This window comes from Mesoplodon bidens (assembly GCF_964165515.1).
Source record: "Mesoplodon bidens genome assembly, chromosome: 7".
Classification (NCBI taxonomy): Eukaryota; Metazoa; Chordata; class Mammalia; order Artiodactyla; family Ziphiidae; genus Mesoplodon; species Mesoplodon bidens.
In genome coordinates, this window is record NC_138164.1 from 64,874,017 (window position 1) to 64,894,319 (window position 20,303).

Genomic DNA, 20,303 nt, shown 5'->3' on the forward strand with positions numbered 1-20,303 from the left:
ATGACACCTGCAGACCACATGTTAATTGCTGTAGTTTGGTTAGGGCACTTTGTCAAGACCTCTGGTGCTCTGAATCCTGGTGTACCTGCCTTAGGTGCAACCTGTTGCTGCCTTGAAAGGCAAATACTGCAAACTTTATCTGTTGCAATAACAGTCACAGGTCAGGTTAGCTGGGCAAGAACTGGCAGTTTTCCTCACCACACTACTATTCATAACTTTTGTAGAAATAGCCTTCTTTTTTGTTGCTAATTTTCTAGATAGTAAATCCACAGTCTTTGACTGCTTCATAAGTTTCACTGCAGGGAAAATCCCATTTCACCCCTACTACACAATCAAAGATATCCACACTCAGTAAAATGGCACAATAAAAAAGACATATAAGTGTTAGCAAGGATGTGGAGAAACTGGAACCTTTATACACTGCTGGTGGGATGGTAAATTTCCTGCAGCCACTGTGGAAAACAGCCTAGCAGTTCCTCACATAATTAAACTTACCATGTAACCCATCTATTCCACTCCTAAGTACCTACCCAAGAGAAATGAAAACACGTTCACACAAATACTTGTACTCAAACAGTCGTAGGAACATTACTCATAATAGCCAAAAAGTAAAAACAACCCAAATCTCCATTACCTGAACGGATAAACAAATGTGGTATACTCACATAATGGACTGTTGTTTGGCAATAAAAAGGAATGAAATACTGACATATGCTACAACATTGACAGACATTGAAAATATTATGCAAAGTGAAATACACCAGCCACAAAACACTATATATTGTGTGATTCTCTTTATATGAAATATCCAGAATGGGAAAATCCATAGAGACATAAAGTAGATTGATCAGTAGTGCCTAGGGTGGGAGGGAGGATGGTCAGTGACTGCTAATGGGAAAAAGTTTCTTTTTGGGTAATAAAAATATTCTTGAATTAGCTTATGGTGATGTTCGAAAAACTGAAAATATACTAAAACTCACTGAATGGTACACTTTAAATTGGTGAATTTTATGGTAAGTAAATTATCTCTTAATAATACAGTTCTTGGGGGTGTGTGTGTAATGAATTGGGAGATTGGGATTGACATATATACACCAATATGCATAAAATGGATAACTAATAAGAACCTGCTGTATAAAAAAAGAAAAAAGAAAATTCAAAGAAAAATAATACAGTGCTTAAAAATTTGGGTTTGCTATATTTAAATACTTACTAAAATTCTAATAAAGTTGATTTTCATTATTCCTTTATTAATTAAAAAATTTTAAATTAATTCTTATTGGAGTATAGTTGCTTTACAATGTTGTGTTAGTTTCTGCTGCCATTTTTCCTTTATTTTTACTTCTGCAAATTATTCATAAGATGACTTAAAAATATTCACTAAAAATAAGGTCCATTACTTCCAGATGGTAAATGGTGATGAACATTTTCTTGGTATACTGACCGTTAATCAACCTTCCTAAATAAATGTTTAGATCGTTAGTAGTTTTTCATTAGTATAGATGAAGTTGCTTTCAACATTTTTTTTAACACATCTTTATAGAGTTGTCAGATCATTTCTTTAAGAAAAAGTCTGGGCGCAAAACTATTTCTCTGGAGAGGCTGTACTAATTTATACTTCTAATAGCAATGTTCAAAAGGAAAGCATCAGTTTTATCCTGAAATATGCACAACTTCATAGCTTAGTAAAAACATTCATAAGAAGGAAAAAAAAACACCTGTACAAAACATAAAAAGAAAAAAAACAAAACCAACAAAGAAAGAAAAACTATAATAATCAAAAATTCTTTTAAATACATTAGACTGAGCCTTCCTCCAATTATGGCTTTAACTGACAAAAAAATGGAAAATTTTATTACATGACATTTCTTAAGTGTAAGTTTTTCAATTTAGGACATGTCTAATTCTTTCAGAATGAACACCTAACTTACACCCCACTATTTATAGGCAAAATGTAATGAAGACACTTAGCTTTCTCTTACTTAAAAAACATATTTATAGCTCTATCTGATGAGAGGGCTTAGAAGCAATAATCCCCCAGTAGCAGCAAGATACCCAGTGACTAAGTCCTGGTTTCTAAATACCATTTTCCAATAAAAGGAACTAGGGCTCCTTGGAGAAATGGCTGATTCTAAGGCTAGGGTAAGGAAAACAAAAAATAAGCTTGGGATAACTGCCAAAACATGGAAGCAACCAAGATGTCCTTCTGTAGGTGAATAGATGAATAAACCAAGGTACTTCCAGATAATGAAATACTATTCAGCGCTAAAAAGACATGAACTACCACAGTAATCAGGACAGCATAGTACTGGCACAAAAAACAGAAATATAGATCAATGGAACAGGACAGGAAGCCCAGAGATAAACCCACACACATATGATCACCTCATCTTTGATAAAGGAGGCAAGAGTATAAGACAGCCTCTTCAATAAGTGGTGCTGGGAAAACTGGACAGCTACATGTAAAAGAATGAAATTAGATCACTCCCTAACACCATACACAAAAATAAACTCAAAATGGATTAAAGACCTAAATTTAAGGCCAGACACCATGAAACTCTTAGAGGAAAACATAGGCAGAACACTATGACATAAATCACAGCAAGATCCTTTTTGACCCACCTCCTAGAGAAATGGAAATAAAAACAAAAATTAACAAATGGGACCTAATGAACCTTAAAAGCTTTTGCACAGCAAAGGAAACCATAAACAAGCTGAAAAGACAACCCTCAGAATGGGAGAAAATATTTGCAAACGAAACAACTAACAAAGGATTAATCGCCAAAATATACAAGCAGCTCATGCAGCTCAATATCAAAAAGCAAACAACCCAATCCAAAAATGAGCAGGAGACCTAAATAGACATTTCTCCAAAGGAGATATACGGATTGCCAACAAACACATGAAAAGATGTTCAACATCACTAATCATTAGAGAAATGCAAACCAAAACTACAATGAGGTATCACCTCACACCAGTCAGAATGGCCGCCATCAAAAAACCTACAAACAGGGCTTCACTGGTGGCACAGTGGTTGAGAGTCCACCTGCCAATGCAGGGGACACGGGTTCGTGCCCCGGTCCGGGAAGATCCCACATGCCACAGAGCAGCTGGGCCCGTGAGCCATGGCCGCTGAGCCTGCGCATCCGGAGCCTGTGCTCTGCAACGGGAGAGGCCACAACAGTGAGAGGCCCGTGTACAAAAAAAAAAAAATCTACAAACAACAAATGCTGGAGAGGGTGTGGAAAAAGGGGAACCCTCTTGCACTGTTGGTAGGAATGTAAATTGATATAGCCACTATGGAGAACAGTACGGAGGTTCCTTAAAAAACTAAAAAGAGAACTACCATATGACCCAGCAATCCCACTACTGGGCATATACCCTGAGAAAACCATAATTCAAAGAGTTATGTACCACAATGTTCACTGCAGCACTATTTACAGCAGCCAGGACATGGAAGCAACCTAAGTGTCCATCGACAAATGAATGGATAAAGAAGATGTGGCATATATATACAATGGAATATTACTCTGACATAAGAAGAAATGAAATTGAGTTATTTGTAGTGAGGTGGATGGACCTAGAGTGTGTCATACAGAGTGAAATCAGAAAGAGAAAAACAAATACAGTATGCTAACACATATATATGGAATCTAAAAAAAAACAAAAAGGTTCTCATGAACCTAGGGCAGGACAGGAATAAAGACAGAGATGTAGAGAATGGACTTGAGGACAGGGGGAGGGGGAAGGGTAAGCTGGGACAAAGTGAGAGAGTGGCATGGACATATATACACTACCAAATGTAAAACAGATAGCTAGTGGGAAGCTGCTGCATAGCACAGGGAGATCAGCTCCGTGCTTTGTGACCAGCTAGAGGCGTTGGATAGGGAGGGTGGGAGGGAGACACAAGAGGGAGGGAATATGGGGATATACGTATGCATATAGCTGATTCACTCTGCTATACAGCAGAAACTAACACAACACTGTAAAACAATTATACTCCAACAAAGATGTTAAAAAAAGAAAAAAAAGACGAGCTATCAAGCCATGAAAAGATATGAAGGAAACTTAAATGCATATTACTAAGAGAAAGAAGCCAATCTGAAAAGGTTGCATATTGTATGATTCCAACTATATGACATTCTGGAAAAGGCAAAGCTTTGGAGACAGTAAAAAGATTGCCAGGGGTTAGGAGGGAGGGAGGGAGGGAGGGATGCATAGGAGGAACACAGAGGATTTCTAGAGCAGTGACATTATTCTGTATGACATCATTTGACCAAACCTATAGAACATACACCACCAAGAGTGAACCCTAAGTAAACGATGGACTTTGAGTGATAGTACTGCATCAGTGTAGGTTCATCAATCACAACAAAATGAAACAAACTAACAAACAAATCTGGGGTATCTTATAGTGCCAGAAAATAAGGAAGTACTCAAAAGACAAAAGGATAGGGGCATGTGAAAGGGATACAAGAATTAATCTGAAAGAATTCCCTAAACAAACTAAATTCCCTAATTCCCTAAACAACTAAAACAATTTGAGCAACAAAGTAAATAGCACAGCATTGAAATATAACCCAAACCATAAAATATACATCAGCCCATCCTGATATAAATGATGACATAAATAAACACATAAGAGCAAAGAGACAACAAATCATCCATACAGAAGAATTCCAAATACTACCCCCTTCAGGAGATGAAGCATAATTCCATCTCCCACTTCCCAACCCTTCACTCCTACCTCCAGTGAGGGTGGGTGTACTTAGTAAGTCACTTCCAAAGAATAGATTGGAGAAAGGGAAAAACAGTACATTTTCAGTGGAGAAACTTGGCAAAGACTACCTCACCCAAGTAATGAAGGTTAATAGCACCATATGGATATCAAGTCCCCGTGACATGATATGACAAGAAGAGCACTTCACCTCTGTGGTATTTTTTCTAACCCCCCCTAAAACTTCAGAAAAACATCAGAAAAATACAGATTGGCATACTTTCTGCAAGTCATAAAAAACAAGGAAAGACTGAGAAACTGTTACAGACTACATGAGACCAGGGAAACATGACAACTAAATGTAATGTGGTACCCTGCAGTGGATCCTGGAAAAAGGAAGAAGGCATTGATGTAACACCAGCGAAATCCAAATAAAGTCTGGAATTTAGTTAATTGTAATGTACTAACATTTGGTTCTTAGTTTTGACAAATGTACCACGGTACCGTAAGATGTTAACAACAGGGGAAACTGGGTGAGAGGTATATAAGAAGTCTGCACGATTTTTCCAACTTTTCTACATTTAAAAATTATTCCAAAATAGAAAGTTTATTTTAAAAACAACAACAACAAAATTAAACTTTAAAATGGAGCCATAGGGCTTCCCTAGTGGCACAGTGGTTAAGAATCTGCCTGCCAATGTAGGGGACACGGGTTCGAGCCCTGGTCCAGGAAGATCCCACATGCTGCAGAGCAACTAAACCCGTGCGCCACAGCTACTGAGCCTGTGCTCTAGAGCCCGCGAGCCACAACAACTGAGCCCACGTGCCACAACTACTGAAGCCTGTGCGTCTAGAGCCCGTGCTCCTCAACAAAAGAAGCCACCACAATGAGAAGCCCGTGCACCGCAACGACGAGTAGCCCCCGCTCGCCACAACTAGAGAAAGCCTGTGCACAGCAACGAAGACTCAACGCAGCCAAAAATAATAAACAAATAAAATAAATAAAATGGAGCCATGAACCCACTAAACCAACATAGATATCCTTTTGGAAAATGTTAACCTTCTAAATTTAACTACCATTTACTCCATTTTAAACATCTGTTAAATAAAATTTAGAAAAACTAAATTTAGACAAATTTAGTCTTCTTTAGAAAGAAGACTAACAATTTCTTACTGGAGATTAAATCATGTATTAATCTGAAACATGATGTACTGTATATTAATAGTACTAGAACTATGCATATTAAACTAGGAACATTTGATTGACACAGAAATACTTCATAACACATTAAAAATATAAAACCTCATATTCTGCCACTATAATCTTCTGTCAAGTTTCACTGTACATTGTGTTCTTTGGTTCACTGCACTTTACTGGTAAAGAGGGAACATATTTAATCCACTAGTGATATTATAACCAAGAAACTTGATAAATTTATACCTTTCCCATATTATGACACTTCTGAGGGGAATATATGTTGTCTCTAACTTTACAGATAAAAGAAATGAATAATGAAAGGCTGTTAAGAAAGGTTATCCAAAACTTGGATTAAGCTAAAAGGTAGACAGAACATCCTTCCAATGTAATGTGGGGACACAGAGCCACTCAAAGGTTATTTAACTACCTAGGGGAATGAACTTTGCTCCATTATTCTATTTACTATCAAACTAAATATCCTAGATTAAGTAAAGTTACATGTTCACTTATAGATTTTTGTCCAGTAGAGTTGCAAATCATTTCTGTCAGGTAGAAGAGAAAATTCCAAAGGTTAGGCTTTATCGGTCTGTGGGACATTAAGCAGTTCATAACTAACCTAGCAATCTTATTCTAAAATTCTTTTATTAAACTGCGTATGAATCCACAGCTCCGCAAATGGTCTTTGAACTAGCCTTACTATTTTACTTATTTCTTCAGTAATTACTGAATTGAATAAAATATTTTATTTCTATGAATCATGTTTTTAATTTTTTAAAATTATACTTTGACAGGCATAAGGAACTTTCCATGACATGCTTGACATGGCCTTTCCCACATACAGCTCTACAAATCCTACAGTCTCACAGGGCTATTATGATTATAGTTTTTCTGCACCGTATTCTGATAATGTTGTCAATTATTTGGTTATTGGAATTATTAAATAATATCTTTGTCAAAGGTAAATCTAAGTAAAGTATATATTATTTTCAAGACCCTCTTTATTCCACCATTGACACTCTCCATCTTGCCAGTAAAGTCTGTAAAAAAAATAAACATGAACACTATTCTATTTCCCCTGTTTTTCCACCCCGCGCATTTTAAAAACAATGGGAAATACAAGATTCCCTGTTTTTACTGGAGCCATTTCCTGAAGAGATTTTTAAGTCTCAAGCTCTGTATGAGAAAACAAAGATATTTACATCTTCGTAGGAGACTCAGTACTTGCTGAGTCGGCATTAAGAAATTACCCACAGAATCAGAGAATATAAGATTTAGACAGGACTTTAAAGATTTTCCTTTCCAATCTCCAAAAAGAAGGAAAATAGGGCAAAAAGTATTGTAGTGACTTTCCAGAGGTCTGAGAGTGGCTAAAATTAATGTGATCTGACTTCTAATACTTTCTAAATGGGCACACATCTCCCATGATGACTTTGTGGGTTAATTTTCTTTCTTTAAACCGATTATTAAAAAAATATTTTTTCTTCCACTTGTTCCAGGTACCTCTCTTATAATTTTTAGGTGTAAATTATAACTGCCTTTACTTTCATAAACATGATTAATTATACTTATATTTTGATTATGTGTTTTGAGATTTAAGCAAAGAAAGATTAGTAAAAAGAAAAAAAAAACACAACTTCATATTTCCAGTGTTACATTCTTCACCAAAAACCAAAGTCTAGACTAATGTGATTTTTTTAGAAAGAAATTTGGATATTGTCAAATTTGTCAACCTAAATGTACTTTTAGTGAACTGAAGTGGACTAATCACAAACATGAATTACAATTTTTAGGTTTGAGCATCAGGAAAGAAAACATGATTACACTCTCACCCAACCAACATCAGTAGTCCATTAAAGCAAAAGAGAAAACTCTGTACCCTGACATCACTTCTAGATGAAGTTGTCCTGAGACAGTTAAGAAAACAGGAACATTGAAGAAATTCTCCTCAGGTACCTTTATTTTGCTTGAAGGCTGCAAAAGAAAACACAAGCCATAAAAAGCTATTACATGTTTTGCTCTGCTTTTCACATTCACATTTGTGCCAAAACTAAAAAATCATATGCTATTAAACATATATGAGAACAGGTTCATTCTTATGGAAAAAAAAAAAAAAAGGCAGCTTTCAGTATACACTTAAAAGAGAAAATTCCTGCTTGGAAAGTGCTAAGTTCAAGGAAGTTTGCTCCATATTTTTCAAAACATATAACAACCAAAAGACAAACTATTTTTGTCACAAAATATACTCCTTCCTAAAAACTGATTTTGATTGAGGGGCAAGCTGAAATTATGAATTATTAAGAAATTATGAATTAGAAGTTTTTTTTTTGTTTTTTTTTTTTTCTTTTTTTTTTTGTGGTATGCGGGCCTCTCACTGTTGTGGCCTCTCCCGTTGCGGAGCACAGGCTCCGGACGCGCAGGCCCAGCGGCCACGGCTCACAGGCCCAGCCGCTCCGCGGCATATGGGATCCTCCCAGACCGGGGCACGAACCCGTATCCCCTGCATCGGCAGGCGGACTCTCAACCACTGCGCCACCAGGGAGGCCCGAATTAGAAGTTTTAAATGTGAGGCATTACATAGTCTTTTAAAATTCTGACCCATGACTGAGATTTAATTTTAAGGGAATAGCCTCTAAAACATGTCTTGTCATATTATTATTAAATTATTAATAATAACGCTTTTAATACAGATTTTTATAAACACATTATAAACTTTTAAACACATTAATTTCACTTACTCTTCCCGACAACTAGGAGATGAAGCAGGACCATATCTTTAAAAGATATGATGAACATTTAGATTTAAAGATTTTTATGAACTTACAGTATAGATAGAGTGATTATTCCATTTGAAACTGACAGGAAATACGTCAGCCAACACTTATTAACAGTTAAGATAAAAAATTATTTGGAGATCAAACATAATTTAAATAGTATAATTAAGAAAGCTTCTAGATCAAGTTATGACCATTATATCCATTTGGGGGAAGGAAGCTAATTTACCTACTCTTGTATTTCAAATTGTGATCTGAAAATGTCTTTGTGTAATGGTGCACTATAACAAGTGCTGTAAAAGCAACAAAGCCAATATAAAATTTTCAACACAGGATGTAAGACTCCTTTTAAGAGACTTAGTACCAACTACTGAATTATAGAAACACATGAAATGAAGATATCTTATTTAACTCCATCGGTTGTTCTAAAAATATTGCATATCATGTATGGTTATGTGTGTGTATGAATGTGAAATCTAGTGTAAAATTACCAACTGAAATCATTCATTTATTTTGTAATTGCCTATTATTTTTAAAACTTACTTTTATCTGGTCCTAAATGTCCTATTATTGCTTTTCAAAAAATCATCTTTGAAACCCATTATCACTTAAAGGATATTGTTTCCAAGGACTTAAATACTCAATACTAAAATATTCGAATTATGTTAGGATTTCAAAATAAGAGACATGTTCTCTGGTATTTCTTCACTATTTACTAAATAATTATATTTCAAATCAGGCCCAGCACACTTATAAGAATATTATACTTTCTCCTTTCCCTCACCTCTTTAGTCTATAATTTGTATTGGTGTTTTATCCTCACTTCTCTAAAAATGATTTCTCTCATCTCTTGCACATATAAAAAAGTCTAATATTTAGGACTTGATTTTAGTCTCTCATTTATTAGCATTTGTACAAAATGATGTCTGAGCTTCTTATATCTCTTAAATCCAACTTATTTAAAGTTAAAAACATATCACTACTTCATTATGCCTTCCAATGTCATATGTAAGCATTTAAATATGAAATTCATACTACTTTTTTATAAATTACTTCCTTTCAGTTCTCCTTTATATTACAGTGAATGCATTACAGTGACTTAAAATTTTCTGTATGTATTAAGTTATATTACCTATATATTTTATTTCAGGGTATTAAAGGGACATTATAAAATATTTTTTTAAAAAGTAATTGCTGGGGACTTCCCTAGTGGTCCAGTGGTTAAGACTTCACCTCCCAAGGCAGGAGGTGCACGTTCGATCCCTGGTCGGGGAGCTAAGATACCTGGTGGCAAAAAAACCAAAACATAAAAACAGAAGCAGGGCTTCCCTGGTGGCGCAGTGGTTGAGAGTCCGCCTGCCGATGCAGGGGAAACGGGTTCGTGCCCCGGTCTGGGAAGATCCCACATGCCGCGGAGCGGCTGGGCCCGTGGGTCATGGCCGCTGAGCCTGTGCGTCCGGAGCCTGTGCTCCGCAATGGGAGAGGCCACAACAGTGAGAGCCCCACATACCGCAAAAAAAAAAAAAAAAAAACAAAAAACAGAAGCAATATTGTAACAAATTCAATAAAGACTTTAAACATGGACCACATCAAAAAAATAAAAATCTTAAAATGGTGGGATAGGTAGCTCCAAAGGCCTATCTCTCTACAGAAAAACTGAAAATAATGAGTAAAAACTATAAGCATCAACTGTGGGAACTCTGGAAATTAGTCAAAGGTTTAAAGTCACCAAACAAATGCTGCATCAAGAAAGAGGAAACTTAAAAATGGTAGACTCCACCTAACAATAGCAGACTGCACACTCTTTTCAAGTGCACGTGGACACTGTCCAAGATCGACCATATGCTAGAACATAACAAATCTCAACAAATCAGATAAATTATCTTTTATGAACATAATGGGATGAAACTAGAAATGTAAACTGGTGAAGTTACTTGGGAAAAGACTTTGGTGGTTCTTTAAAAAGATTAACAAGAATTATTATATATACAACATACACATTCTACCTCTAGGTATTATGTCTAAAAGAATTACAACCAAGTATTCAAGCAACAATGCATTAAAAGGATTGTATACCATCCTTCATCCCAGGGATTCATCCCAGGGATTCATCCCAGGGATGCAAGGATTTTTCAATATCGCAAATCAATCAATGTGATACATCACATGAACAAACTGAAGAATAAAAACTATACAATCATCTCAATAGATACAGGAAAAGCTTTTGATAAAATTCAATATCCATTTCTGATAAAATAAACTCTTCAGAAAGTAAGCGCAGAGGGAACATACCTCAACATAATAAAGGCCATATACGACAAACCCACAGCTAACATCATACTCAACGGCAAAAAGCTGAAAGAACTTGCTCTAAGATCAGGAACAAGGCAATGATGCCCACTCTCGCCACTTTTATTGAACATAGTTTTGGAAATCCTAGTCACAGCAACCAGAGAAGAAAAAGAAACAAAAGGAATCCAAATTGGAAAAGAAGAAGTAAAACTGTCGCTGTTTGCAATGACATGATGCTATACGTAGAAAAGCCTAAGATGCTACCAGAAAACTACTAGAGCTCATCAATGAATTTGGTAAAGTTGTTGAATAAAAATTAATATAAAGAAATCTGTTACATTTCTATACACTAACAAAGAAAGATTGGGAAGAGAAATTAAGGAAAAATACCATTTACCATCATATCAAAAAGAACAAAATACCTAGGAATAAACCTGTCTAAGGAGACAAAAGACCTTTACTCTGAAAACTATAAGACACTGATGAAAGAAATCAAAGATGACATAAACAGATGGAGACATGTACCATGTTCTTGTATTGCAAGAATCAATATTGTGAAAATGACTATACTACCCAAAGCAATCTACAGATTCAATGCAATCCCTATCAAACTATCAATGGCGTTCTTCACAGAATTAGACCAAAAAAATCTTACAACTTGTATGGAAACACAAAAGACCCCAAATAGTCGAAGCAATCTTGAGAAAGAAAAATGGAGCTGGAGGAATCAGGCTCCCCGACTTCAAACTATACCACAAAGCTACAGTAATCAAGACAGTATGGTACTGGCACAAAAACAGAAATATAGATCAATGGTACAGTATAGAATGCCCAGAGGTAAACTCATGCACATATGGGCACCTAATTTATGACAAATGAGGCAAGAACATACAATGGAGAAAAGACAGCCTCTTCAGTAAGTGGTGCTGGGAAAACTGGACAGCCACATGTAAAAGAATGAAATTAGAACACTCCCTAACACCATACACAAAAATAAACTCCAAATGGATTAAAGACCTAAATGTAAGGCCAGACACTATAAAACTCTTAGAGGAAAACATAGGCAGAACACTCTATGACATAAATCACAGCAAGATCCTTTTGACCCACCTCCTAGAGAAATGGAAATAAAAACAAAAATAAATAAGTGGGACCTAATGAAACTGAAAAGCTTTTGCACAGCAAAGGAAATCATAAAAAAGATGAAAAGACAACCCTCAGAATGAAAGAAAATATTTGCAAACAAAACAACTGACAAAGGATTAATCTCCAAAATATATAAGCAACTCATGCAGCTCAATATCAAAAAGCAAACAATCCAGTTAAAAAATGGGCAGAAGACCTAAATAGACATTTCACCGAGGAAGACATACAGATGGCCAAGAGGCACATGAAAAGATGTTCAACATCACTAATTATTAGAGAAATGCAAATCAAAACTACGAGGTATCACCTCATGCCGGTCAGAATGGCCATTATCAAAAAACCTAGAATCAATAAAAGCTGGAAAGGGTGTGCTGAAAAGGGAACCTGCCTGCACTGTTGGTGGGAATGTAAATTGATACAACCACTATGGAAAACAGTATGGAGGTTCCTTAAAAAACTAAAAATACAACTATCATATGACCCAGTAATCCCACTACTGGGCATATACCCTGAGAAAACCATAATTCAAAAAGAGACATGTACCACATGTTCATTACAGCACTATATACAATAGCCAGGACATGGAAGCAACCTAAATGTCCATCGACTGATGAATGGATACAGAAGATGTGGTACATACATACACAATGGAATTTTACCAGCCACAGAAAAGAATGAAATAATGCCATTGGCAGCAACATGGATGGGCCTAGAGATTATCATATTAAGTGAAGTAAGTCAGAAAGAGAAAGACAAATATCATATGACATCATTTATATGTGGAATCTAAAAAAGTGATATGAATGAAGTTACCTACAAAACAGAAATAGACTCAGACACAGAAAACAAACTTATGGTTACCAAAGGGGAAAGGGCAGGGAGGGATAAATTAGAAGTGTGGGATTAACATATACACACTACTTTGTATAAACAGATAAACAAGGACCTACTGTTTAGCATGGGGAACTATATTCAATGTCTTGTAAGAACTTACAATGGAAAAGAATTTGGAAAATAATATACATAAATATAAAATGAATCACTGTTCTATACATCTGAAGTTAACACAAGATTGTAAATTAACTATACTTCAATTTTAAAAAGTTATAAAAATTTTAAAAATCCAAGTATTCAAATAGATACTTGTACATTAATGTTCATAACAGCACTATTCACAACAGACAAAGATGGAAACATGGATAAGTGGATAAACAAAATATAGTATATATAAACAATGAAATACTATTTAGCCATAAGATGGAATGAAGTACTTATATATGCTAAAACACGGATAAACCTTGAAAACACTATGCTAAGTAAAAGAAAGACATAAAAGGCTACATATTGTATGATCCCATTTATATGAAATATCTAGAGTAGGTAAATCCATAGAGACTAATCGGTGAAAGCCATGGTCTGGGGAGAAGGGTAAATGGGAAGTGACTACTTAATGGGCATGGGGTTTTCTTTGGGATAATGGAAATATTTTGGAACTTAATAGGGGTGGTAGTTGTATAACACTGTAAATGTAGTAAATGCCACTGAAATATACCCTTTAAAATGGTTAATTTTATGTTGCATGAACTTCATCTCAATTTTTTAAAAAGCATACATAAACAAGTAATTATTAGACATGACAGGGTCAAAAATTACTAACATGGGATTGCAAATTTAAGATTCACAATCTTAAATACTTCCATTAGTAATGAAGAAAGAATAAAAATATATGAATTAAGTATCCAACTTTGTGACTTTGCCAGTGGGGATGGACTTCTTTAAAAAAGATCCTCAAATTGCAACACTAAAGTTAAGAATTTCTATTTAATAAAGGAAGATATAGGTAGTTAAACAGAACAACATATTGTATTATGGATAAAATATTTTCAGCTTCTAGAACTGACAAGTGATTAATGGACAGAAAATGTAAGGACCTCCTGTGAAGAAAACAAGAAAGAGAAAATAAGCTGCTCCCCAACTGGGCAATGGATATGAAAAGCAGATTTACAGAAAAGAAAATTCAAAAGGTTAAGATGTATGAAGAAACACTCAAACTCACTACGAATTAGAGAAACACAAATTAAAAGAAGGCATTTTAAGAAGAATTCATTACATATATCCAACTGACAAAGATTAGAAAGTTGTAAAATATCAAGTGTAGAGGTAGATTCAGGATGTGGTAGGCAGATTTCTAAGATATGTCCCAAGATTCTGAGCCCCTGGTTTACTCAACCACTAAGCCAGGTACTGATGTGAAGGGATTTTGCAAATTTAATTAAAGTTCCAAATCAGATGGCCTCAGGATTTGGAGATTTTCTGGGTGTTCGTGACCTAATCACGTGAGCCTTTTAAAAGCGGAAAGTTTTCTACAGCTGGCTGCAGAAGAGTAAGTCAGTAATTTGAAGCATGAGAAGGATTTGACATGCTGTTGCTGGCTTGAAGATGGAGGAAGACACAGGGAAAGGTGCTTAGAGCAGTCTCTAGGAGCTGAGAGCAATCTGGCCAGCAGCCAGCAGCAAAATGGGAACTTCAGTCCTACAACCACAAAGAACTGAATTCTACTGAGAGCAAGAATGGGTTTGGAAGAGAACCTCAAGCTCCAGATGAGAACATAGAAAGCTTAGCTGACACACTGGTTTTGGGCTTGTGAGACCCTGAGATCCTAGCCACGCCATTCTGTACTATTGAACTATAGAGCTGTGAACTAATAAAGAGATGTTGTTTTAAGTCACTAAGTTACAAATCTATAGAAAACTACTTCATAGGGAAACAGGAACCCTCAGGTAATGTCAATATAGTCTAAACTGGCACTGCTATTCTGGATAACATAGTGAAATTCAGAATGTATATACCCCATGATCAAGGAACTCCAGTCCTGGATATCCATTCTAAAGAAATTTTCACACAAGTCTCTTAGGGAATATGTATAAAACTATTTATTGCAGTATTTTTTTTCTGGGTGTAACTGAGAATTGGAAACAACCTAAGGGTCTATTACTAGAAAGGGTAAGTGAATTGTAGCAGACAAATATCAATGAATATTCTGCAGCAATGACAAGTAACAAATAGATGTACCTATAGCAACATGGATAGATTTCAAAACAAAGAGTTAAATGGAAAAAAGCAGGAAACAAAATAAGATACATATTATCATTAATGTAAATTTAAAATATACATAAAAGATCACTCACATTTTATGAGGCTATATACATAATAAAAGATATATCAAAGATATTAAAGTGAGTGCCTCCAAGAGAATATGAGGAATGGAAGTGGGATTGGGATAAAGAGGAAAAATTAAAACAAGAAAGGGGTTATGCTGGATGGCGTTTTGTCAGCTTGGCATTACTACTCCCACCTAAACTGAGGACTGTGTTTCCTAGAATCCCCTTTCCTTCATGGTTCCAGGTTACAGTTGGCCATCTATTGTTGGAGAGGAATGTGCATAAGATTTGAGAGGAGAAAATGAAATTGAAGTCATTAATCTCAGAAGACTGTGGCAGTCTGACACAGTGACACACATTCACCGTGGTGCTTGGTGATCTCTAATTTCTAGCTTGTCTCCTTACTACTGACAAACAGTAGCTCTATGATAACCACCAAGTGTTGGACTGCAGTTACTACAGAGTGGACTGTGTTAGATTAATTGCATTAATGGCTCCAATTTATCACACTTCTCTATATCAGCATCCCTTGGCATATCATACGCTAACCCTGAGCTTGGCCATGTGACTTGTTTTGGTCAATGGCATGGTAACAAAATTGACAAAAATAGTGGCTTGAAAACATGCTTATGAAGTTCACATTCTTTCTTGGACCTAGGCCACCAAAGAGATCACACCCTGATTATCGTGATGGAGGAATTTGAGAGACATGTGGAGAAGAGATGGGTCATCCCACATGAGGCCATCCTAGACTGCCCAGCTCCCAGTCAATCCATCAGCTGACTAAGCCAAACCCAGATCAGAACCACTCAAATGACCTGTAGTCTCACAGGAAAGAATAAATGGTTTCATTACACAGTGAGAGGATACAAGGGCCTTGCAAAGACCTATAACGACAGTGTGCCGTAAAAGAAAATTATGTTAAACTAAATTCTGTATTCCTGAGGTTAAAAAAATACACATTCAGACACACATACTTCTACAAAAACAACCATAGCCAATATGCACTTAGCACTTACTCTGTGCTAAGGAGTTTACAAGCAATCCAATGAAGTAAGTACTAGTATCCCCATTTACAGAGAAGGAAACAGACACAGAGGTTAATAACTTAACTTGCCTAATATGACAAAGAACATGAACCAAGGTGGTCGGGCTCCAGAATCTCTATTCTTAACCACACATTATTTCCAGGAGTCATAAGAAATACTTAACAATGGTTGATTCTGGGGAAGGAAACTAGATTACTGGGGAACAAGGTATGATGGAATCCTTCTGCGCTTTGATTTTTAAAAAATTTTTTCAAAGATTTTTTTTTGAAGTGCACCATTTTTAAGGTCTTTATTGAATTTGTTACAATATTGCTTCTGTTTTATGTTTTGGTTTTTTGGCCACGAGGCATGTGGATCTTAGCTCCCCAACCAGGGATCGAACCTGCACCCCCTGAATTGAAAGGCGAAGTCTTAACCACTGGACTGCCAGGGAATTCCCTTCTGCACTTTTAAATTGGTACCTTTTGAACAATAAACTACATTACCTGTTCAAAAAATAAATTTAAAATAGCATATTTGTTAAGAGGGACTCAGAGGTACTATCACCAAGTATGCAGAATAAAAAGTATACTGGTTTTATTCCCTGTGTATTCTCTTTTTTTTTTTTTTTAAAAGAAGATGTTGGGGGTAGGAGCTTTATTAATTAATTTATTTACTTTTGCTGTGTTGGGTCTTTGTTTCTGTGAGAGGGCTTTCTCTAGTCGTGGCAAGCGGGGGCCACTCTTCATCGCTGTGCGTGGGCCTCTCACTATCGCGGCCTCTCTTGTTGTGGAGCACAGGCTCCAGACGCGCAGGCTCAGTAGTTGTGGCTCATGGGCCTAGTTGCTCTGCGGCATGTGGGATCCTCCCAGACCAGGGCTCGAACCCGTGTCCCCTGCATTAGCAGGCAGATTCCCAACCACTGCGCCACCAGGGAAGCCCCCCCGTGTATTCTTGATCACATAAACACTAACGATTTAATCTTTTGTCCTATAGTGGTGTGGATTACTCTGGTCAGCACCAATCGGAAAATCAAAAAGCCAAGAACAAAGTATGGAACAAAGTCAAATACCAGGAAAAATATAGGTGGTTAGTAAAGTCTAACACTGCTCTATTTATAATGAAAATAGTTGGGGCAAGCCAAAAGAAGAGAAGGCCAAACGATATTGAGTTCTTTGAGCAGGAATTGAGTTTATACATGTTGGTATGCTAAGCACCTAGCAAAGTGCCAGAGACAAGTAATTGCTCCATAAGTGTTTGTTGACCAAAAGAGTGATGTCAAGTGTGAATGAGGGGATCAGCAATGAGAAGAAGCACAAGGAACCATAAAAGCTTCTAGCAAAGTGTCATGGCATTGCTGGTCTAAAAGATATCTTTAGTGCACATTTAGTGTCATGTTTGTTTTCAAACAAAGGTACTGATAAGCAGGTACTATTACAGAAATAAATTATTTCCTATATTAACTTTTTAAACTATATTGCTTATAAATAATTCTCCATTACTTTTCTAGCACAACTGTAAATAGGTGTTTTCTGTGGTTTTTCTTTAGTATCACCATCAGCTGAACACTGATAAGTATTCTAAACAACACAAAAGGGAGAGAATGTATTTTCAATACAGTATATAAGTTGTAAGTTTAAAGTAGCTTAGAGGAAACTTTTCATTTTCTTCAGAAACGTAAACTGTGTGACCACTATGATTCTATCTTCCTCCTATCCACTCCCACTCACAAACACGTAATTTGTAGATATCCTATATAATCAAATACCATTTTTGACGAAATACAAAAGACATCTATCCTCTTCCTACCCTCCCAACAGCAAATCCCTAATTCTGACATCCATCAAACAGAAAGATTTAGAAAAGATGATGAGATAGTATCATCAATATAATCTTCTGATCACTGAAAAAAATAGCTCTTCAACATCATCTTTTTCACCTTTCTCAAGACCGTGCCTCACTTAGTTCCAAAGGAGGCATCTCTCCATATATTCTCTCATATACCTTTCTGCTCTCTAACAAATCTCTAGTTACCTCTGGGACAGCTTCATTTCCTTCTCTCTTTACGCTTGCAAGTCTTTAAATGATCCAAACCCACATCAAGTACTGTGAGAGTCACAAGTAAAAATTAAACATAATACTAAAAAATGCTATGTTTTATTTATTTTTAAAAGTTCCTGAAGCAAAACATTGAGCTGGGTGATGGCATTTGGTTGTTTATAGTATTATTCTCTGTGCTTTTCTGTATGTTTAAAGTTACAAAAAACCACAGATCAGTATTTCCAGCTCTTAAAAATGTATAGCATATTATCGTGTAATCCCCACAAGTGTTAATACTTTTCATTCTCCTATTTTCTTCAAGCATAAAATATTTTACTTTATTCAGGTTCACTGTTTTTGTTCTAATTACTAGAGTGTTCTGTAAGTTTACATTAATAGTTGTAGTATTTTTATCTATATGATGCATTAAATAGTCTCATGGCTGTCCTGTGAATATAATTATTATATATTTCTGTAAGGGAAAAAGAGTTCTAAGATCCAAAATAACCAACTTAAAAATAAACTTTCCAAATCTCTGATTATATTTCTGCTATACCTTAAAGAAAAAACATAACTAAATTAAGCTAAACATAATTAAAGAAATAAAATAAAAATTAAAGTGTTTCATGCACTGTCAAAAAACCCATAATGACAAAAATCAGTAAGCCTGAGGCAAGTAATGAGATACCAAAGTATTCTGGTTGGTTTATGTTAAAAAATATTTTACACAATAAATGAAAGCTCTAATTCCAAAAATCGATTTCACTGTATAGTACTTTAAAAAACGTTTTTATATTCTACTATTTTTCCCAAATCAGAGAAAATACTAAAGGGCTTTACTAAATACTAAAGAAATATGTTGAAGACGGGATAAGAGTGAGATGAAAAATTACCATAGCATTATTATCCTGATATTCCTTGGAGAAAAACATATATTCACACATAGTAATCAAACTGGCAAAAATTAAAGACAAAGAAAAGTTACTGAAAGCAGCAAAGGAAAAATGACAAGTAACATACAAGGGAACTCCCATAAGGTTAACATCTGATTTCTCAACAGAAACACTACAAGCCAGAAGGGAGTGGCATGATATACTTAAAGTGATGAAAGGGAAGAACCTACAACCAAGATTACTCTACCCGGCAAGGATCTCATTCAGATTCGATGGAGAAATCAAAAAGCTTTACAGAGAAGCAAAACCTAAGAGAATTCAGCACCACCAAACCAGCTCTACAACAAATGCTGAAGGAACTTCTCTAAGTGGGAAACACAACAGAAGAAAAGGACCTACAAAAACAAACCCAAAACAATTAAGAAAATGGTCATAGGAACATACATATTGATAATTACCTTAAATGTGAATGGATTAAATGCTCCAACCAAAAGACACAGACTGGCTGAATGGATACAAAAACAAGACCCATATATATGCTGTCTACAAGAGACCCACTTCAGACCTAGGAACACATACAGAATGAAAGTGAGGGGATGGAAAAAGATATTCCATGCAAATGGAAATCAAAAGAAAGCTGGAGTAGCAATACTCATATCAGATAAAATAGACTTTAAAATAAAGAATGCAACAAGAGACAAGGAAGGACACTACATAATGATCAAGGGATCAATCCAAGAAGAAGATATAACAATCATAAATATATATGCACCCAACACAGGAGCACCTCAATACATAAGGCAACTGCTAACAGCTCTAAAAGAGGAAATCAACAGTAACACAATAATAGTGGGGGACTTTAACACCTCACTTACACCAATGGACAGATCATCCAGACAGAAAATTAATAAGGAAACACAAGCTTTAAATGACACAATAGACCAGATAGATTTAATTGATATTTATAGGACATTCCATCCAAAAACAGCAGATTACACTTTCTTCTCAAGTGTGCAAGGAACATTCTCCAGGATAGATAACATCTTGGGTCACAAAT

The 20,303-nt window shown here is 35.8% G+C and overlaps 1 protein-coding gene across 4 annotated transcripts in view; it reads right to left on the reverse strand.

The window, feature by feature from the left end:
• The window catches only part of NARS2 (asparaginyl-tRNA synthetase 2, mitochondrial), a 139,515-nt gene that overhangs the window by 67,008 nt on the left and 52,204 nt on the right, over window positions 1-20,303 (reverse strand). For all 4 annotated transcript variants that reach the window (XM_081239727.1, XM_081239729.1, XM_081239726.1 and 1 more), the window contains one exon: window positions 7,792-7,886. In XM_081239727.1, coding sequence (XP_081095853.1) covers window positions 7,792-7,886 — 95 coding nt within the window. The remainder of the gene's footprint in view (window positions 1-7,791; window positions 7,887-20,303) is intronic.